At 44.5% G+C, this 18,896-nt stretch overlaps 3 protein-coding genes across 4 annotated transcripts in view; 1 reads left to right on the top strand and 2 right to left on the bottom strand.

Moving 5' to 3' along the window:
* The first annotated feature begins 511 nt into the window (after positions 1-511).
* LOC120900933 (cell division control protein 45 homolog) lies at positions 512-3,491 on the top strand. Its single transcript, XM_040308554.1, has 2 exons — positions 512-1,308; positions 1,397-3,491. Exons 1-2 carry the CDS (start codon positions 967-969, stop codon positions 2,777-2,779), a joined length of 1,725 nt encoding a protein of 574 aa, XP_040164488.1. The 5' UTR covers positions 512-966; the 3' UTR covers positions 2,780-3,491.
* A 51-nt stretch (positions 3,492-3,542) lies between these two features.
* On the bottom strand, positions 3,543-5,101 carry LOC120900935 (mitochondrial tRNA-specific 2-thiouridylase 1). The gene is made up of 4 exons (XM_040308556.1): positions 4,914-5,101; positions 4,677-4,842; positions 4,422-4,606; positions 3,543-4,342 (listed from the first exon to the last, which is right to left on the bottom strand). The coding sequence occupies exons 1-4, from the start codon at positions 4,987-4,989 to the stop codon at positions 3,606-3,608; spliced, it is 1,164 nt and encodes a 387-aa protein (XP_040164490.1). The 5' UTR covers positions 4,990-5,101; the 3' UTR covers positions 3,543-3,605.
* Positions 5,102-6,724: 1,623 nt separating this feature from the next.
* The window catches only part of LOC120901776 (protein king tubby), a 30,865-nt gene continuing 18,693 nt past the window's right edge, over positions 6,725-18,896 (bottom strand). For both annotated transcript variants that reach the window (XM_040310014.1, XM_040310015.1), the window contains exons 2-6: positions 14,360-14,642; positions 13,533-14,006; positions 13,249-13,439; positions 11,701-11,835; positions 6,725-9,567 (exon numbers count right to left, since the gene is read on the bottom strand). In XM_040310014.1, the coding sequence (XP_040165948.1) occupies positions 9,298-9,567; positions 11,701-11,835; positions 13,249-13,439; positions 13,533-14,006; positions 14,360-14,642 (1,353 nt within the window). In that variant the 3' untranslated portion in view covers positions 6,725-9,297. The remainder of the gene's footprint in view (positions 9,568-11,700; positions 11,836-13,248; positions 13,440-13,532; positions 14,007-14,359; positions 14,643-18,896) is intronic.

Below are 18,896 nucleotides of genomic sequence, written 5' to 3'. Positions count from 1 at the left end.
TTACTAAACTCCAATGTGAACCATTTGTACAGAAGCAAGTGAGATTTGAATAGTGGTCGATGGTGATGATACCACACGACCATTCATATAGATTTTTACTCGGAAAGGTAAAATCATATACATTGCAAGAAAAGGACAGCAATATAATCATGAGTTATAATATGCCATCTATTGAGCAAACCAGTGAAGCTATAGGGCTTTCTTTTTTTCATGAATATTTGATTTTCCAGTCGTTTAAGCTTAATCAGTGGCGTTTGAGTTATTTCTAGGCTTTATATTACGAGCGTGATTTTCACGTTTACGATTTCCTATTGCGTATTTTGCATAGAAAAAATAAATACATTTTTTCTATGTCTTTTACAGAGCCATAAGTCACGAAAAAATAAATCCAAATATTTTTCCACAAGAAGTTGTAATGATGATTTTTGTTCAGGTTGCCTGGAAATTAGATTTTGTTTTTGGTTGCCACAGGCAGGGTTAACGGGCTGTTGCTTCCCTTTTGACAGCTGTCAGTCCCGTGGGCTGGGGAAGTTATGTTTTCGGCGCGTAAATTTATGTTTTGACGAGTGAAGATACGGGTGGGGGGAGAGAGAGCATTGCAACATAAAGCGACCGCTTGCACATCTTGCACGAACTGCCGTCAAGTGGCCGCTGTACGGCCAAATACAATTTGTCTGCCATCTCCGTAGAAAATGATACCTCACCTTTAAGTGTTAATTTGTGTTTATGTATCTTTGGATGTGAGTGTGTGTGTGTGCGGCTTGCATAAAAAATAATAATACACAGACAGGAAGTAGGAATTCCACCATCTCTTTCGCCTTCGAGCGGCGTCTAACACACGCACACACAATTTCGGCGGCGAATGTGAACGGTAGTTGTTTGCGTTTTGTGCGTTGAGCAGCAGCCTCCATTTCCGACTGGATTTGCACTGTGCCTCCCCCCCTCCAAAAACCCGCTCAAAAGGCAATGTTTATCGCCGACCTGAGGAAGGACTTTTACCAGCAGCTCATCGGCAAGCGCATACTGGTGCTGGTGAACTACGATCTGGATGCGATCTGCGCGAGCAAGATACTGCAGGCCCTGTTCCGCTGCGACAATGTGATCTACTCGATCGTGCCGATCATGGGGCTGGCCGCGATGCGGCGGGCGTACAGCGAACACCGGGGCGACATCCGGTACGTGCTGCTGGTCAACTGTGGCGGCTGCATCGACATCGTGGACGTGCTGCAGCCGGACCAGGACGTGGTGTTTTTCATCTGCGACTCGCACCGCCCGTACGACGTGTGCAATGTGTACAGCGATGGGCAGGTTGGTGGTGCAGAGAGAGAGGGTTGTTTGTGCTCGGGTCAGATGGGTGCTTATACTAATTGGAAATGGCTTTTCCCCGTTCCGGCAGGTGCGCATACTGGGCGAGATGAACAGAAACGAAAACATACCTGCGTTCGAGGACATCTTTCAAGATTCGGACAACGAGAGTGGTGATGAGGACGAGGAGGACGTTGATGATGCCGGATACAACGAGGACGGTGGTGGAAGTGACAGCGACGGTGGTGGTGGTGCACCAAAACCAGCCAACAATCGCATTCAGCGCATCGAGCAGCGGTTGCTGCGTCGTCGCGAACGGAAAGCCTGGCAGGAGCGACGGCTCACGCTGATGTTCGAGTACGCCCAGTACGCCTACTACGGTTCCAGCTCGGCGCTCAGCATCTTCGAGCTGGCGTGGCGCATGTCGAAAGATTCGCTCGATCTGCTCTGGTGGGCGATCGTCGGCGTCACCGAGCAGAAGCTACTGGGGAAGGTGGAAAGCGCCTCGTACACGCTGCTCATCGAAAAGCTCCAATCGCACGTGTCGCGCCTCACCAACAAAGCGAGCGACCAGGCCATCCAAACGTCCGTGAAGATCGTGTTCGAGAGCGATCTGCAGCTGGCCCTGTTCCGGCACTGGAGCGTGCTGGACTCGCTGCGCTACTCGTACTACCCCGCCTGCCGACTGAAGCTCTGGACGCACAAGGGCGATAAGCAGATGAACGAGCTGCTGGTCGACATGGGCCTGCCGCTGGTGCAGGCGAAGCAAACGTTCAACGCGATGGATCTGGTGCTGCGGCGTGAGTTTTACGAAAAGATTGAAAAGTTTGCCGAAAAGTACAACATGCCGGACGTGACATACGCCTCGTTCGTGCTGCAGTACGGTTACCGCAACAAGTACTCGGCCGCCGACTACGTGTACTCCATGCTGGCGATACTGGAGTCGGTACGGCAGGATCGGCTTCCGGAGGCGTGCTTTCTGCAGTCGATGGATGCGCTGTCGCGCGGCAAAAAGGCCATCCTGGACGAGGGCATCGATCTGTGCAAAACGCTGCTGACGACCATCTTCAAGCAGGTGCAGACGTGCCTGGAGATGCATCAGATCCGCTCGGCTGGTCCGTTTCTGTACCTGGTGCTGCAGGAGGAGGTGTCGTTCTTTAGCTGCCCGTACGGGTTGCTGCTGCTGGCGCGGTTTCTGCTCCGTGCGCATGTGGCCGTGTCGCGCAATCGGCGAGCGCAGGAGTTGCCGCTGATTGCGGTCGCTCCGATCGATCTGGCGCGGGGGATCTCGCTGCTTGCGGGCGTACCGCCCGTCTGCGAGGACAGTCGGCACTTTTTTGCGAAAGCGTTCGAGGAGGCGGGCAATCGGAGCGGAGCGGTAATCTCGCAGGACTTTTTCGAGACGGCCGTCATACAGATCAAGCAGTCCGACTGTACCAAGTTTCTCGACGCGCTGACGGTTATGCTTAGTTGATAGGGAGAGACGGAAGTAGGGAGGAAGGGGTTAGCTGTTAGTGTAGGGTGCGCAGGTGTGTTTGTGTGTGTTTTTTTTTTGGTTTAGTAAATTTTAGTTTAGTAAAATCTGTCGCGCACACAACCCGTAGCTAGGGGCCGTTTGCTGAACGTTTCCCACCATATTCGAGGACACTTGGCACACTTTCTCGACCCTTTCTACCGTGTACTGTGTTACACAGAGTCAAGTAAGTGTGCTAAATGCCTTCGATAATGTGAAAAAGTTCTGTTAGTGTGCCTCCAAATTGTGTCGACCCATTGTGTGCGTCTGTCGTGACGTGAAGTAATATTTAATGTTAATATAGGTCGTAAGACTCGAGGCAAATATTCACGGAGGGGTGCAAGCAAGGAGTCGTTGAGTATGTGTTAGTGGATGGGACATGATTGTTCTTTGTTTTATGTACTTCGACATCAATATTCCTACCGTGAGTGACCAACGGGACTGGACGGGGCGGATGATTGTGACAGGATAGAGTTAGCGAGCGAGATAGGGGAAAAGTAAGAAATGCCTCCAGGTTCTATACAACAAAAGTGCAAAAAGAAAGTTCTATACAAAAACCAGTTTGATAAATTATTATTACCGATAGGGCAATCAAGGAGGAGCAAGCGATAGTTTAAGGCTTATCTGTACGGAAATATAACATTTACCTGTAATTACACCATACCTCACCATACATGCGGATTGTGTTCGTTGTTGAACAAATGACAGCGAGAGAGAGAGAGGCTTAAGATACAGGTGTGCTTCACAATGCTTTTTGCTTCAATTTTAAATGGTTTTCTAGGTTTTCCTACCCACTAGCTTCACTCTTCAGCGACACACCCGCCGCACTGTACACTATCGACGGTCCCGGTTGCAGTATTCGCGCACTACCGAAACATTCCTCGTTGCGGTAAAACACCGCATACTGTCCCGGCGTAATCGCCCGAAGCGGTCGATCGAGCTTAACAAACAGCTGCCGCCCGTGCGTCTCGATAACACTACAACCCACCAGCGGTTTCGTGTGCTGGAAGCGAAATTCACACCGTACCACCCGTCCCTCGGACGACAGCCCCGGCGGAGCATTGATCCAAACCGGCCGCTCGGTATACACCATGTCCGTGTACAGCAGCGGATGATCATGTCCGGACGCTACCTCGATCACGTTGCTTGCCCGATGCTTCCGCAGCACGTAGTACGGCTGGGGGCAGCCACCGATCTTACACTTCTGCCCAACCGTCCAGTGATGCAGACCGGCATGCTGGCCCACCTCCCGCCCACTGTCCACGTCCACGAACGGGCCCGGCTTGGTTTCGATGTACTCGCCGATAAACTGCTGGAACGAACGCTTGCCCACGAAACAGATGCCCATGCTTTCCTTCTTGCGTGCGTACGCTTCGAGGCCTACCTCGATGGCTAGCCGCTTGACTTGCGGCTTCGTCAGGGCACCGATCGGGAACATTGTGCGGCGCAGGGCTTCGGCGGAGATTTGTGATAGGAAAAACGTTTGATCTTTGATCGGATCCGGTGCCATCAGGAGGCGTACTTCTACAGGGGAAAGAAAACATTGGGATAAGGGTAAACGGAAAAATTCCCCCTTTTTTAGTACAAGAGAATGATTTCTTACTTTCATTTTCATTGTACCGCTCCAGAAATGGGCCAAAGTTGGTTCGGGCATAGTGGCCGGTAGCGATCGCATCAGCACCAAGCCGCTCGCGGGCATGGTGAAAGAAGCGATTGAACTTGATGTGTCTGTTGCACAGAATGTCCGGATTTGGCGTAATTCCTGCTTCATAGTCCTTGAGAAAGTTTCTAAAACACACAAAGTGACCCAATTAATCAAGCTTCTTTGGTGGTCACTGAAATCGATTGATTCGCTTACCCAAACACCTCCACCCAGTAGTCCTTCACAAAGTTGATCTCCTCCAGCGGTATGTTCAGCGTCCGACACAGCCGCTGGGCATCCTCAAAATCCTGCTCCCCGGAACAGTAGCCGGACTCATCGATTAGGTCCCAATTTTTCATAAAGGCACCGCATACCTCGAAGCCTGTGGAACACACGAGGAGAAGCTTTGTTTTACCATTCCATTCGCTATGTACATCGTTTGCCTTTACATACCTCGCTTCTTGAGCAGATACGCGGACACTGCACTATCTACGCCGCCGGATATACCGACCACCACACGGCGAAACATTGGATTTTTGCCGTATCGGTTTCAGGTCACGATTGCATCAAGTTACGATAATGGCTCGGTTGAAGCATTTTGCCGGTGCTATTTGGGGCGAGCAGCACATCAAAACAAACCGCTCTCACCAGAAACGTCAAAACAGTTGAAAATGTAAACAAATGGTCCAGCTGACAAATGGTCGTTCGATGGGAAGAAAGGAGCTGTTTAAGTGATGCTAACAAGGGATGAAACAGCTTTGGCGTAAAATGATTGTCAAATTTTCGTTTATAAATCAGAAATTTGGAGTAGCTTTTTAAGGTTGCTTGCAGAGATTCATGAATCTCAAACATTAATGAGTCTCTAAATATTAATGAATTTCGAAAAACTCATATATCTCAAAAGATTCACGAATCTCTAGGGTTTTATGAATTTAAAGGAATTGATCTCCAAAGATTCATAGAGCTTGAGCTTCATATTATTCTTCTCCTTGGCGTCACAACCTACGTGGTTATGACAGCATTTCGAGACACCTTGGCAAGTACCACGTAGCCGGATAGTTTGTTTCGCTACGGGAAGACGGTCCATGCGAGGCTTGCACCCACGACGGGCATGCTGTTAAGTCGTGCGAGTTAAACACTGTGCCATGGGATCGCTCAAATTAAATATTTTCAAAACCATACATCTTTAAATATTCATGAGTCCCTGGATTCCCTGGAATCATTCGAGATTCCTCAATCTTTAGAAACTCATGTATCCTTGGAGACTAATTAATCTTGAGAGATTCATTAATCATTAGAAACTCATGTATCGTTGGAGGTTAATTAATCTTGAGAGATTCATTAATCTTTAGAGATTCATTAATCCTTAGAAATTCATGAATCTTTAGAGATTCGATTCGAGATTCGAATCATTTATCGCTGAAGATTCGTATGAATGAATCTCAACGAAAGATTCATGAAACCCAACACTCCACTATACCCGAAGATAACAAGCGGAAAAAGAAGTAGAATATTATTTGGTTCTAGGCCTCATGTTGTTCTTGTGGACTATTCCAGCCTAGAACCTAGCCCTACCTGTAGTAAGCACCAGCAACCTGTTTCCGACAAGATTGAAGGCCGCACCAGTTAGCGAACATATCTCGGTTCTGGACATGATGCTACATCCCTGCGCAGTCTTTGTTTTCAGGTTTTGTTGTTTCAGGTCATCTCGATCCTAGATTTCGTCTAGCATGGACCTGCACTGCTCTTAGATGTGGCCCCAAACTTATCCATAGCGTAAACATTGTCCTGAACCAATCACATTTCCCGGCCATGATATATAACGTTAGTTTGATTCCGGAATCGCTTTCTAAACTGCATTTCTCTAAGAACTAGTTTCGAACCTATTCCTGTGTTGGAATTAGTTTTGAACGGATTATGCTTGTTTGCACTGATCTCTGAAGCTTTCTTTTTGGGTTGGAACTAATTCAGCGAATGTTGCCTAATTCCCGATGATCTGATCTCGAGCCTATCCCAATTTTAGAACATCCTTGATAAGACTTAAGAGGGCAAAGAGAAAATACCTTCAGGGACAGTAGTACACGTTAGTCACATAGTATTGAAGGGGGCATATCTAGACGACCTATTACAAGTTGAAAGCGTTTTCGGATACTAATTCACTGCCATCCGACATTAGCCAATTCTACATACCTACATTAGAACAGCTGGGATATTAAAGGAATGATTTCGAATGTTCCCAATAAGCATACTTGCTTTCATTCTGTTGTAGTCTCTTTATTACGGCAATATCATTACCTGTGTAGCCCCGACACTGGGATGGATCAACCCCTTACGCTACCAATAAATTAAAAATACACACATTCACTCACTCTTGTGGTTGTGGTGAAATTATCCTACAACTTTTGCCTCTCCTTCCACGCGCAGCAGTCTGCCATTCCACTAAACAAACTCCTCTTCTCCCCTGTTAAGTACACAAAATGAAATTGGTTTTGATTCGTCGTTACCACCACACACCACACTGCAAACACACACATACACACTATATTAGCTGTCCGCTGTCCGCTGTTCACAGTAATTTACAGCGAATGATGGTATGCACTAATTCCAATGGTCTCTGGCTGGACGATTACGCTAATGCTAATTATTTCTTGGTGATTTTCACACGAGTATATCTAATCGCTCTGTCCGCTCCCGCTCCCCGTTTTGCTACATTTCACTGACTAGACACGTGTTAACTTACGATTTGTTGAGTTTCGGGGTGGTTTTGCTCTTGAGCTCATCTTTTACTAACATTTTTCTCTTCTAACTTCCCTCTCCCCCTCTCTCTCTCTCTTACTCCTTTGCATTTGCAAAATGCATTCTGATGCAAATAAATGAAACCGAAACAATTGTTTGTACCAGAATTCTGCAAACAGAGTGTTAAATATTCTTACTCCTTCTTCTACTGTTTCAACTAAAATATAATCCTTAATAAGCGGAGTTTGTTATAATTTTAATTATAAATTAATACTCTTTTACGTTTTGGTTTTTGCCGCATGGGGTGGGATGAGATGCCGCATTACATAAAGTTTGAGCTACCAAAAGCTAGAGCTCGCAACGCAAACGGTGCAAGCACACAAATTTCACCCTTTTTGCTTTAAAGTAACAATTCCTACTTCTCTTTTAAAATCGCACTCACACACACACGCTGCTAAACAACGCCACAAAGCACTTGAGCAGGTTTTTTAATCTTGCCTGATTAGAAATGTAATTAAAAATGGATACAGCTAACAGCTAATTCCAATCTTGTGTATGGTGCTTTGCATCGGCTGCTCTGTGCTGTTTTTTACAATTTAAAAACAAAACAAAAAACCATTCCTGATCACTATTACTAGCTTTAAAACTACTCGGAGAAAAGTATTCTTTTTAAAGGCTAAGAATAACAGCTAAGGAGCGTTAAGCTAAGGCGCAGAGAAAAAGAGTAAACGTTTCGTTAAATTATTATCGCTAGACGAAGCTGCGGAGCGACCGGATAAGGCAAAGGAAAGTATCGCGGACCGCATCGTTTTCCTCGTGTACGGTTTCAATAAATTACCTTCCAAAGTTAGTCACGCTTAGGATAGTCTTATGTTTTTGCTACAGATAGTGTTTAGACGTTTCCATTTTTTTTTAATTCCTTTCCCTAGTGGCGATGCAACAATCCAAATTGCGCTACCAATTAAACGTCTCTGGATGATTAACTCTTCTTGAAATCGGCATATTACTCTAACAATTTAGTTTTTCCTTCTACCTGTACCTTAAAATGGACGCACAGGCACGGGAAAGTGTGTGGAATGACTGTTGAAACAACAACCAAAAAAAAAACCTGCCCGCCTGTTCTACTATTCCCCCGTCCGCTCACGCCCTTTTTTCCTTGAGTTGCCCGAAAACGGTTGAATCGAAAATGCTTACAATTACCAAGAATTAAAAACAAACCCTTCTCACGTTACCTTACCAGGGCAAAGCACACCGTTTACAAACTGTAAACAGGTATCAACACTCTGAGCATTGGCGGGCGGTTCCGACTGGAGAGCATGCCGTTTGCTTATTTACTAACTGAGCTAACACCGTGAATCGCTTAATGTAATGTTTTGTTTTGTTTGTTTTGATTATGACACAACCATTTACCACTGTTTTTTTGTATTTTATATTACCTCCTATAAGAAGTAGCCGCTCCAATAAGAACCATGCTTAGGCGAATGCGAATGAACGAGCTATGCGCAAATGCAAGTGTACCGGAACCATTCCGGTACAAAACCAACTACACACCTGCTATGCTGCCTGTTCCTGTTGCACACTGCGCTTAAAAAGCCATGCCAAATCTACTGTACATAATACATTCTTGTTAAATGTAATTTTGCTTTTTTTGCTGCTTCCCACTGGTTAGGCCAAAAATCAAACATTATCATCGTGCGCCCCCAAAAACCTGTCCAACATGTAGAGTGACACTGAGCACAGCGCAAACGAACCCTCGCTTGTTCTGATTACACCATTGTGAACCATTTTACTATATTGTCTGTTAGTTGGAATCGCTACCCTGCAGCACACGATCATACCTACAATCCCATATATAGAGCTATGTTGCTTCCAAAACGATCCACAACACGATCGTTAAACCCCATTTCCATCTCTTCCAATAAATAGCATTGTCCTAAATAAAATCATTTCCTCCTTAAAACTCTACCACTTTTCCCGCAGCCGTGAAATTCCTGCGCAGCACTCCTTCCAGCACCGTCCGCTCCAGCTCCTCCAGTTGCTCCGCTCCGTTGGCAGTATGATTCGGCACGCCCGTTCCATCCGCAGGCCACCACCACCACCGCTACTCGCACGCCAGCTTGCCGTCGAAGCTGGAGAGCGCGATCGCGAACGCCTGGAACGCGCACAGCGGATACCGGAAGTCCATCGTGAAGATGTCGTCCGCGGTCCGGCCGAACTGCATCACGATGTACTCCGGGTCGGAATCGTGCACCAGCTGAAAGTTCTTGACCGAGGCTTGCGTGACGCGACCGTGAAAGTTCAGCACGTACGATTGCGTTTCGTCGTTCCAGATGGGCGTCTTGTTGTGCAGTTCAACGACATTGTCCATGTTCTGGTCCCAGGGGGGAGGGCGGGGGGAGAAGACAGAGAAAAAAGGGTAGCGTTAGAGTCACAGTCCACAAATCGATACTAAGAGTAGGGGTGTGTGTGTGTGTGTAGGGTCAACGAGGGAGGCTATTTTGGCTGGGCAAATAACTGACCGACGGCGAATTAAGCGCTCCCAAGGGGCAAGCGTGTTGTTAGGTATATTATCGCTGGGGTGGTTGGTTTAAAATATGGTCACCAAGTGGTCGGTGCCACGTGGTGTGTACGGGCGAGCGATTAAGGGCACGCTTCTAGCAGACATCCTTGATAGAGGTCGTCCCGCACTGTAGGGCTACAAATGGGATACTCCTAGTTGCTTGTTTCGTGGAATTCATTAGCAGCGAACGAATGGCTGGTAATGAGCCACGGAGGGTTTGGAAGTAGGTTGGGGTCGTATGAACTATGAGCGCAAACAGGATCGTTGACGACGTGCGTACTGCTACAAAACGGGTGTCCTCTCACTCGGTTAGCGTATCGATCAAAAGCAGAGGCAAAGGACAATGCAATGAACTATTAGCAGTAAATCTAATCATGAAATTATGACGTATAAGGGTTGCTTAATCACACGTGAGGAAATCATTAAACGATGATCCCGAACTCTCCAATATTCGAAAACAGTCATTTGTCATCTTACAACAAACGATACAATTAATTAATATCACAAAATATTAATAAAGCAATAAATTATAAATGAAGCTTGATTGGTGGATTCCAAAACCGCCCGAAGGGAAATGCTTCATTCATGCCTTTTTTATGATACGAAAAAAGGGCCATTACCAAAAAAGGTCATTTGATGTACAAATGAAAATTGCTGAATTTTATTGCCCCATCACCTTTGGCGTTCAAGTTCACCGAGGCCATCATTCGGAGAGACAAAAAAAAGAATGATTTCCAAGACGCAACGCAAGGTTGCAGAAACTTTCCAACAAACCTAGGGGCGAGAGTGAACAAATTCAACGAAAAATCATTAACCTAACCGTATTGTTTACCGCCATTAAATCATCAATTCGCAGCCATTTTAAATTGCGCGAGATTGTAGAGAGCTCGCGTATCGTCTTACATATTCAACTGAATTGCAAACAGGTTGATGCTTGCTTGTGACAACTGGAGCAGAGGGAGAGAGTATTTTGTTACACGCTCAAGTACAATCGGCTGTCGCAAAGCGTTTCCCAGTATCCATTCTGCCCGGTGGCAAGATATTGTATACTTCTACCAACTTTGCAGACACACACACAGCCACACACTTAGAAGTTGATTAATATTGCTGCCAGCGGTATAAGCGGCCACGTGGATCGATTCCATCTCCTCCGAAACAGCGTTCTTAAATTTTGTTGTGATTGAAGTGGTAAAAGGAAGAAGCAGAAGAAGACCAAGGTCTAACGAGATAGACCGACGATAATCTACGATAAAGAGCTGGTGAGGCCAAGCAACATAGACACACACACGCACGAGGAACGATTGCTCTGCACCTGACAACACTTGGGACTGGAAACGAACGGATATGCTGTGTAACCCTGCGCTTGATCTTGCCGTACACCCTGCAGGTGATGGTGGTGGTGGGCAAACTTTACCAACAAGCTTGTTAGACTTAACCGGTATCCACAGAGAAAGATGAGGCAGGGCTAAAAACAAAGCAAAACATAATGATGAAACCGAAGCGCCCTGGCGTAATGTAATTATCCTCTTGCTGGATCGGCAACATCGGCAACCAAGCGCCAGGATGCTGTTGCCATGAAGTGTTCCCCCAAGCACGCAGTGAACACTGTTAGGAAGGTGGACAATTGCGAAAAGATAGTTTGAGGCAAAGTTGAGCAATTTATTTAATTGCTCTTTTGTCTTAAATGCTGCATCAAAACGACTTAAAAAGGTGAAATATTTCAAACATGTATTTAAATTGTTTGATTTTGCCTAAAATACTTTGCCAAAATACGGTGAAGTTTTGCGAACTGAGTCTTGAGACTTGAAACCACTGCAAAACGCAACACGACAGACAACAGAGAGCCAGCGAAAAATAAAACCAAATTAAATGTGTCAACCTGAATTTCGTGCCTTTCTACCTCCCGGGTTGCCACTTGCATCGCATGTATCAACAGCATCTTACCTTCGACTTCCAACAGTCGAGCAGCCCTTGCTGGTCATCGACCGAGCTTATCTGTACACGCTGATCGTCCTCCGTCATCCCGGGCAGCAGTACCGTCATGTTGCGCGGACCTTTAAATCCCAGTATGTTGGTATCCTGTGGGGGCATCAAAGGAAGGAAAGGAAAGCGAACGCATAGTTAATTCAATTTTCTGCCACTGATTGTGATGGCTGGCGTGATTAACACCCTGAGGTAGCTGCTCTAGGCTAGGCGGTTTGAAGCTTTTAGTGAAACCTTTAGGGCAACACGTACATTTTTTATAAGGAAATGGAGGACTTTACGTGTTCATTTTAGTGCCTGTTTTTGGGGATCTATTTATCAATCATTATAAAGGTAAGGTTGGCTAAAACCTTGAATGTATACCAGAGATGGGAATGATGTAGTGTTATGCTTTTACCTAGTTACTTTTTCGACAAATCAGCAACTGTTTGCTGTTTGCCCCCTAGTCAATATTCTTGGTAATAGAGTACGTCAAGTTATGACATTCAAAGAGTGCTCAAAAAAGAGTGCTTTAATCAGTGCTGCAAAATGTCACTGTCAATGTCATAAATACAATCTGACTGAAACAAAATCCATGTCAGCGTCACGTACTCAATTGTGATGATCAGAGGTGATGCTCAAACAGTTGGTGTTGTGACCAGTAATTGCTTGGTGACATGTTAGCAACTAACGCTTGATCAGTCACTTTGTCATGACTTTTTTTTTGCTGGGATCAATTCTGTAAAATACCACTGACATAGTTATGACAAATGCACACCAAGTATATTCCCGGAATTTTATAAATATCACTGATAGAAAATGTCTTGATCAAGTGTTGGATGCTAAAAGAATGTCTCCAAGCTTGTGATTGGACCACCAACTGTACGTCAGCTGATTTGAGCTTCGTTTCAGTCATGAGTGTTGGAGACTGAAACAGTGGTATTTGGCAGCACTATTCACAGCCAGAAAAAAAATCATGATCATGATTATCACCGGCATTAAGCTCAGCTTATAGTCAGAGTATCGAGTTTGAATCAAGCTCTCGTACGTCGTGTTTGGCATGACGCACTTTCATTGAGTATCAGCAATGAACATCAAGCTACCACGGATATGTTCATTGTTGTCGTTGGTGAATATCACGTGATGCTCATGACATTTTGAAGCACTGTTTGTAAGTAATTAATCATTGAACTTGTTAATGCGACCTAAATTGATCAATTTAAGTAATACTCTATACTACGAGATGGATTTTCTGTGAAAAATTGATGCCTCACAGGCATACATTACTAGTAACTTTGGAATTCTGATGTAGTTCCGTTTAGTGATCAGTAACTCATAGCAAATTAATTGGATATTTATGGTTACTTTTCGTTCCTGAAATTCCCATCTCTAATTTAAACGATATAGTGTGGTAGTAGATATTAAGTAATACTCCTGTATCATTCACATTCAATGCTACAGTTTCTGACTACTTATATTGAACATTTGGAGACATTGAAAGCGTTTTAAAAACTCAAATATCATCCTTACATAGATCACGACGGCCAGATCGAGCCGTGGGGCGGCCGCATCATTCTTGGTGCCACTATCGTACACGAAAAAGGTCGTGCCGAACACGTTCGACCGTAGCTTCCCCACGAAACCGTCCGCCTGCCGGGATAGGTCGGTCGGATCACAGCTGATGATGTAGTTGGACGTTTTACTTTTCTTCCGTTTGCGACCTAAAACGATGTACGACAAAAAAACGGGCATCACGCACCTCAATAAAGCTGCAAACTTGTGGGATAATTGAAAGCACCAAACAATGAACATACCCGCTAGGCAGAACAGCTTCTTGCCGTAGTCCCGCTCGAGGTGCAGATAGTAGATGGGAAACAGCCCACGATCCATGCCCTTTCGGTCGCGCGTAATGCGGCACTTGTACAGCACACCCTGGGCGGCCGGTTGCGTGACCCACTGCTCGATCGGCCCTATAACGTCGCCCTCCGTGTCGGGTGCGCCGCCACCACCGCCGCTTGGAGGTGTACCGGAGTCTTCGCTAGATTTCACATTGCCGCTGCTGCTGTTCGTGTGGTGCGTATGGTTGTTGTTGTTGAGCGCGGGCGAGATCGGTGCCGAGTGGGAAAGCAGATGATGCCCGTCGACCGTCGGCCGATCGTACAGGATGGCACCACCCGCACCACCGTTGGCAGGCGATTTGGTGGACGCGGGCAGGGGCAGCACATCGACCGGTGTGCTTTCCTCGTCCTCGCTGTCCTGCGACGACGGCGTTAGCTTCTCCATGGTGGCTGCAACAAAAGGGAGACGCATGGGTGGTTTTTTGTTAGAAAATGTGGGAGTCCTTGTTGAAAGTACTAGTATTATTACGCATTTATTATTGAATGAGGTCAGAATGAGGCAAATAACAGAAGAAGATAAATACCACAAATCAATATCCCCAATTATTGTGGATTGTCGAAAACATACTACGCTGCGTTTGATTCTCCAGCAAAATTAGGGTACTAATTATGCTTAGTGCATTCTTGACCCACTAAGACTAAGCCGCTACCATCAAAGAGCCATGAGACACGCGACAAGCGTAAGGTCTTTATGCCCCCCCCCCCCCCCCCCCCCGAATCGATTGCCCCCATTGATAACTTACAATCGCTGTAAGGTGACGTTGGTGTGGTGGTGATCGAGGTCGCGGTCACGTTCGGTCCCGTGCCGCCGACTGCCACCGTTGGCACCGGTCCGACCGGTGAGGTCGGCATGATCTGGTCCGGATTGGTGGGTGACATCATGAACTGCATCGGACCGTCGTACGCGTGCACCTCGCGCCCGTTCCGATTGACGCCCGACATTGGTCGGACGAGCTGCAGATCGCTCGCCTGCACCATGCCGGGTGTTGCCCGCTTCTGGCGTATGTAGGCCTCCATCAGTTGGCGCTGCGAAGGAGAAACGGAAAGCGAAGCAATGTTGGGTTAGTTTTATAGCGAATTAACAACGTTATTTATGGCTTGAATCTTGAACCAGCTCCAAAACTCTATTAGACGCACAGCAAAATCAATCGATACTTCTGTATTTAATTTCAGTTCCAAATCTAGTGCATCCCGAAGCATTATTGTAGCAAAGTTAAAACAAACAACGCACTATTTGCCTGCTAACACTCTCGCCACGATCAATAAGTGCTAAGCAAATTAACACCTAATCTGATCGGTCGCTGCAAAGAGTCACTTGTCCATGATGGCATGCACATTTGCATCCGCGAACTGCATACGGGGCGAGCTGCTGGGAAGCGTATGAGGATTAAATTGTGCATCTCGTTTCGATTGTGAAATGCAAACACTACCGGTCCCGGATCCCGGGGCGATACTGTGCCCGCGGTGAGGAGCCCCCAGCAATTAGCACAACAAACAACATTTGCAGGGGATGGCATCACGGTTAAATGCAGCCCCCGACTGGGAGCGGCTCCAATGAGCTGCAACGGTAGAAATAACAACAGCGCGTTGCATCTCATGTCCCTGTGCTGTGCAAAGTGGTCGCAACGGTTGACTGCCCTTTTGCGAATTGTGTAATCGGTTCAGAGCACAGGGCGGGTTTATATAGCAGGTTTTAAAGTGGTTCGCTTGTTGACACACTACCAAGCGGGTCGCACCATTTGGGTAGAACATTCAAATAGATAGTTAGTAGATAGATAGTAGATAGATAGTTTGAAAGAGCAAATGAGGAGTCAGAACGTGGGAACGATCGGCAGAGTCGATATAATTGCAGATATCATTGCAGCAACGAGTACAGTCCATTGAATTTAGCTTCATGATACTGCATCGACACCAACATGAAATTAATCCTATCTTTATGCAAATGTGGCATGATTTCTCTTTATTTGATATTTAGATTTAATAGTTTATGTATGAAATCCAACACATCAAATGCGTTCTTAACGCATATTTTCAACAGAATAACCACGTTTCTGTGGGAAACATTGCACAAGCATCTGAGACTCTCAGGCTCAATTGTTAATGCCTTTTGTGTCCGCCAGAGAAAGGCTTCAAAGGGCGAAAGAGAGGAAACATTTCTACATTAGGCGCATAACATGCTGCACTGAGGATGCATTCATGCATACGATGCTATGTACACACCTTCATACATGTAAGAGCTGGTTGACTATGGGTAAAAATGGGTAATAGTTTTGTAGTTTACACAGACATAATTTAAATAATAATAAACATAAAAATAATTTTAAATACACCAACGTTTTTGCATAATCAATTGGGATGATTTATTGTACGACAAACATCTTTGTTAAACATAAGGTTGTAAAGCTTTGTAGAAACAGTTTATCTTATTCCCAAAAAATAAAACTGAAGAACATTTTTATTATTTACTTCAAAAATGTATATTTGCTCTCCTTGAATGTTCCAACAAACAGCATCTTTTCCCATAGTCATAGTTTATTTTAAACGCCATTCCATCCCAGCGTCTATTTACGTATGGCTACGTGATACTCTTCGCGACGAGCCACCACCAGGCATGATTAATAGAAAAAGCTAACGGCTCGCTTGAGGCACATCATCTACATCCTCTCGTGCATCCTTGTGGCTTTCATCTTTCAGCCCTTGCTGGGATACTTGTAGCAAAAAAAAAAACAGAAAGCCACTGAGCCACTAGGAAGCTTTTCAACACCGTTTTCCTTTCTCTTCCACTAACCACCGCCTCTCTCCTCCTTCTAGCAGACGACAGAATGAGCTGACAAACGACCATTCAAGCCTTCGAAACAGACACACCAGGGCCCAGCGCAGAGTAACGCTTTCACGTTGCTTTTGTGGCCGTGAAAAGCGCCACAGCGAAAAAGGCTCGTCCTGTACTGTAGTACAACTGAGAAGCGGGTTTGTGAAGCGGGAAGGCTTGCGAGATGTCCTCTTCCGGTGTTTTACCACCAGCGCCTCAACCACACACAGACACACATAGACATTCGTGGGAGAAGCGTGCTTGGCTTTGCGGCTTTCGATTGTGTTTGTTTTGGCGTGGTTGGTGGGCGCTCACCACTTTCAGAAAGTTTTTACCTTGCTCACTTTTCACAGTTCTGCAGGTGTGTGTCTGTGCGTGTATGTGTGTGGGGCGTCATTGGGCGTCCACTTTTTCGCACACTTTATGTCATCGTTCTCCCGGGTGAGGCTAACGAGGCCAAGGAGTCGACACCATGTACCACGGGGGGACAACGGGGGAAGTAAGCTGTGGTTTGCTGAAGTGTGCTTTACAGCGGCCTTTGTCCAGGATGTTCACGGATCGTCACCACGAATGCATATATATGTGTGTGTGTCATGGTGTAGAGTCAAGTGGATTGAAAGAGTAAAATAAAGCTTTTTGGCGTTTGTGTGTAATGATATAAACTTATCTCGACAAAACGAGCACTATTAGTGACCTGTGAAAGTCATTTTTGTTTATCTACGCCATTATGCAGCCATTTATATATTTATGTGTTGCAAAAACTAATTCATTTAGTGTCATATGAGGTATTGTGATGGTAAATAATCAATCTGTTAATCGTTGATGATCGTTTAACTATGTTTTAGGTAGAAAGTTAGATTTTATTTTTCATAACATTAAACTGGGCCCAACGTCAACAAATGTTATCAACAATTGAACAATAAATGTCTGCTTATACCCAAGGATTGCATATTTGGTTGTTTGATAAACAAGCATAGCTGCCAGAACGTTATTTGAGCTACAAAAATAGAGAAAGCTCTCGTTTTTCTACATTTTAACATTGAATAAAGGATGCGTGAAAGTTGCGTGAAAAGCAGTCCTCATCCTTGATGAATTACAACTGGTGAAATAGCAGAAAAAAGTTAAGCTATTCTACGAAAACCCACCAGTTTCGTTTACATGAGAAGCATCGAAAAGTTCTGACTGATCGTGTGATGAAAACGTTCCTAGTAAAGGCCACTGCACAGTGGAATCAGCCCATACAAACACCGGAACAAAAGTATGATGTTAGTAGATCGGAATATTTTACATTGAACAAGGATGATATATTCTATTTTGCCATAAAAATTTATAAAATTTCACATAATTAACTTCATTGTGACAGTTTTACGCTTTTCCAACAGTTTCGTTGTGGTAGTGCAGTGAATTTGCTGTCCTATACGTGCATTGCGACAGAAATGTAAAGTATAATCCATTTAAAAAAAATCATAAAAGAATCTTAAGTGAATTTATATTGTTATTTACAAGTACAAGTTGAAATACATCGACTAATAAATCTAAAATAAGACTAATAAGCTAAAATACTAATACGTCTCTAAAATATGGTCTGTAAACAAAATCTAACCACAAAAATAAAGTCGTATCACTGTAATAACGAAAGAAGCTATTGGAATTAACGTAGCAACATTAATATTTCGCGGTATTTGCTATGATTTTCACCTTGTTAAAGACATACATTTGATTTATTTTTATTTATCTTGCTAGAACTCTCTTGAAAATGAAGTAATTTTCTCCATAATGCATTCATTTATAAGGTTATTAAATAACATTTTTAAAACAGTGCTTATCTTGAACATTAAAGCATTACTTTTTGAAATATTGTCACTGGAAGATTCACTTTTCATTTACCTAAAATCATTTGATTTGAAACTTTTTTCATGTTTATTCCTGGCAATTTACGGAATTTGGAAGTCTAATTTTTTGTATTTCTTAGTGTAATAGTATCTACTACAAAGCAATAATACTCCGGGCATTGAAATTGAAAAAAAATCATTTTGATCTTGGACACTTCCACTGTGAATGAAGTAAACGAAGTTTTCAAAGGGGTTAGGGTTTTGGGAGTTTGAGAGCTTTTTTTAACAGCTCAGATGTCACCAATAATGACAGCTGATGAAAAACATCTTACACGTTTTGTCACATTGAAATTTGAACCGGAAAACAGTGTAATGCAACAGTTATACTGCAGTTTTTGCTGAGCGTATTAATATACTATTCAGAAATATCATACAAAGCAATCTAAATTTAGCTTTTAATTCAAAATTACAATAAGCTAGTTTCCTAGTACTTTGAAACGTTTTTTTTTAAACTTCTCCAACAAAGAAAGAAACGGTACCTTATTTTGTATCACGTGTTTCTCCACCTTTTCTCGTCAATAATTCTCTCGTTTTAATAGTACAAATTTGTACTCAAGAACCTTAATTGCGGGCAAGGAT

The sequence above is a fragment of the Anopheles arabiensis genome, chromosome 3 (assembly GCF_016920715.1).
Source record: "Anopheles arabiensis isolate DONGOLA chromosome 3, AaraD3, whole genome shotgun sequence".
Lineage (NCBI taxonomy): Eukaryota > Metazoa > Arthropoda > Insecta > Diptera > Culicidae > Anopheles > Anopheles arabiensis.
The sequence above is the reverse complement of the archived record's forward strand: the minus strand, read 5'-3'. Positions and strand labels throughout refer to the sequence as shown.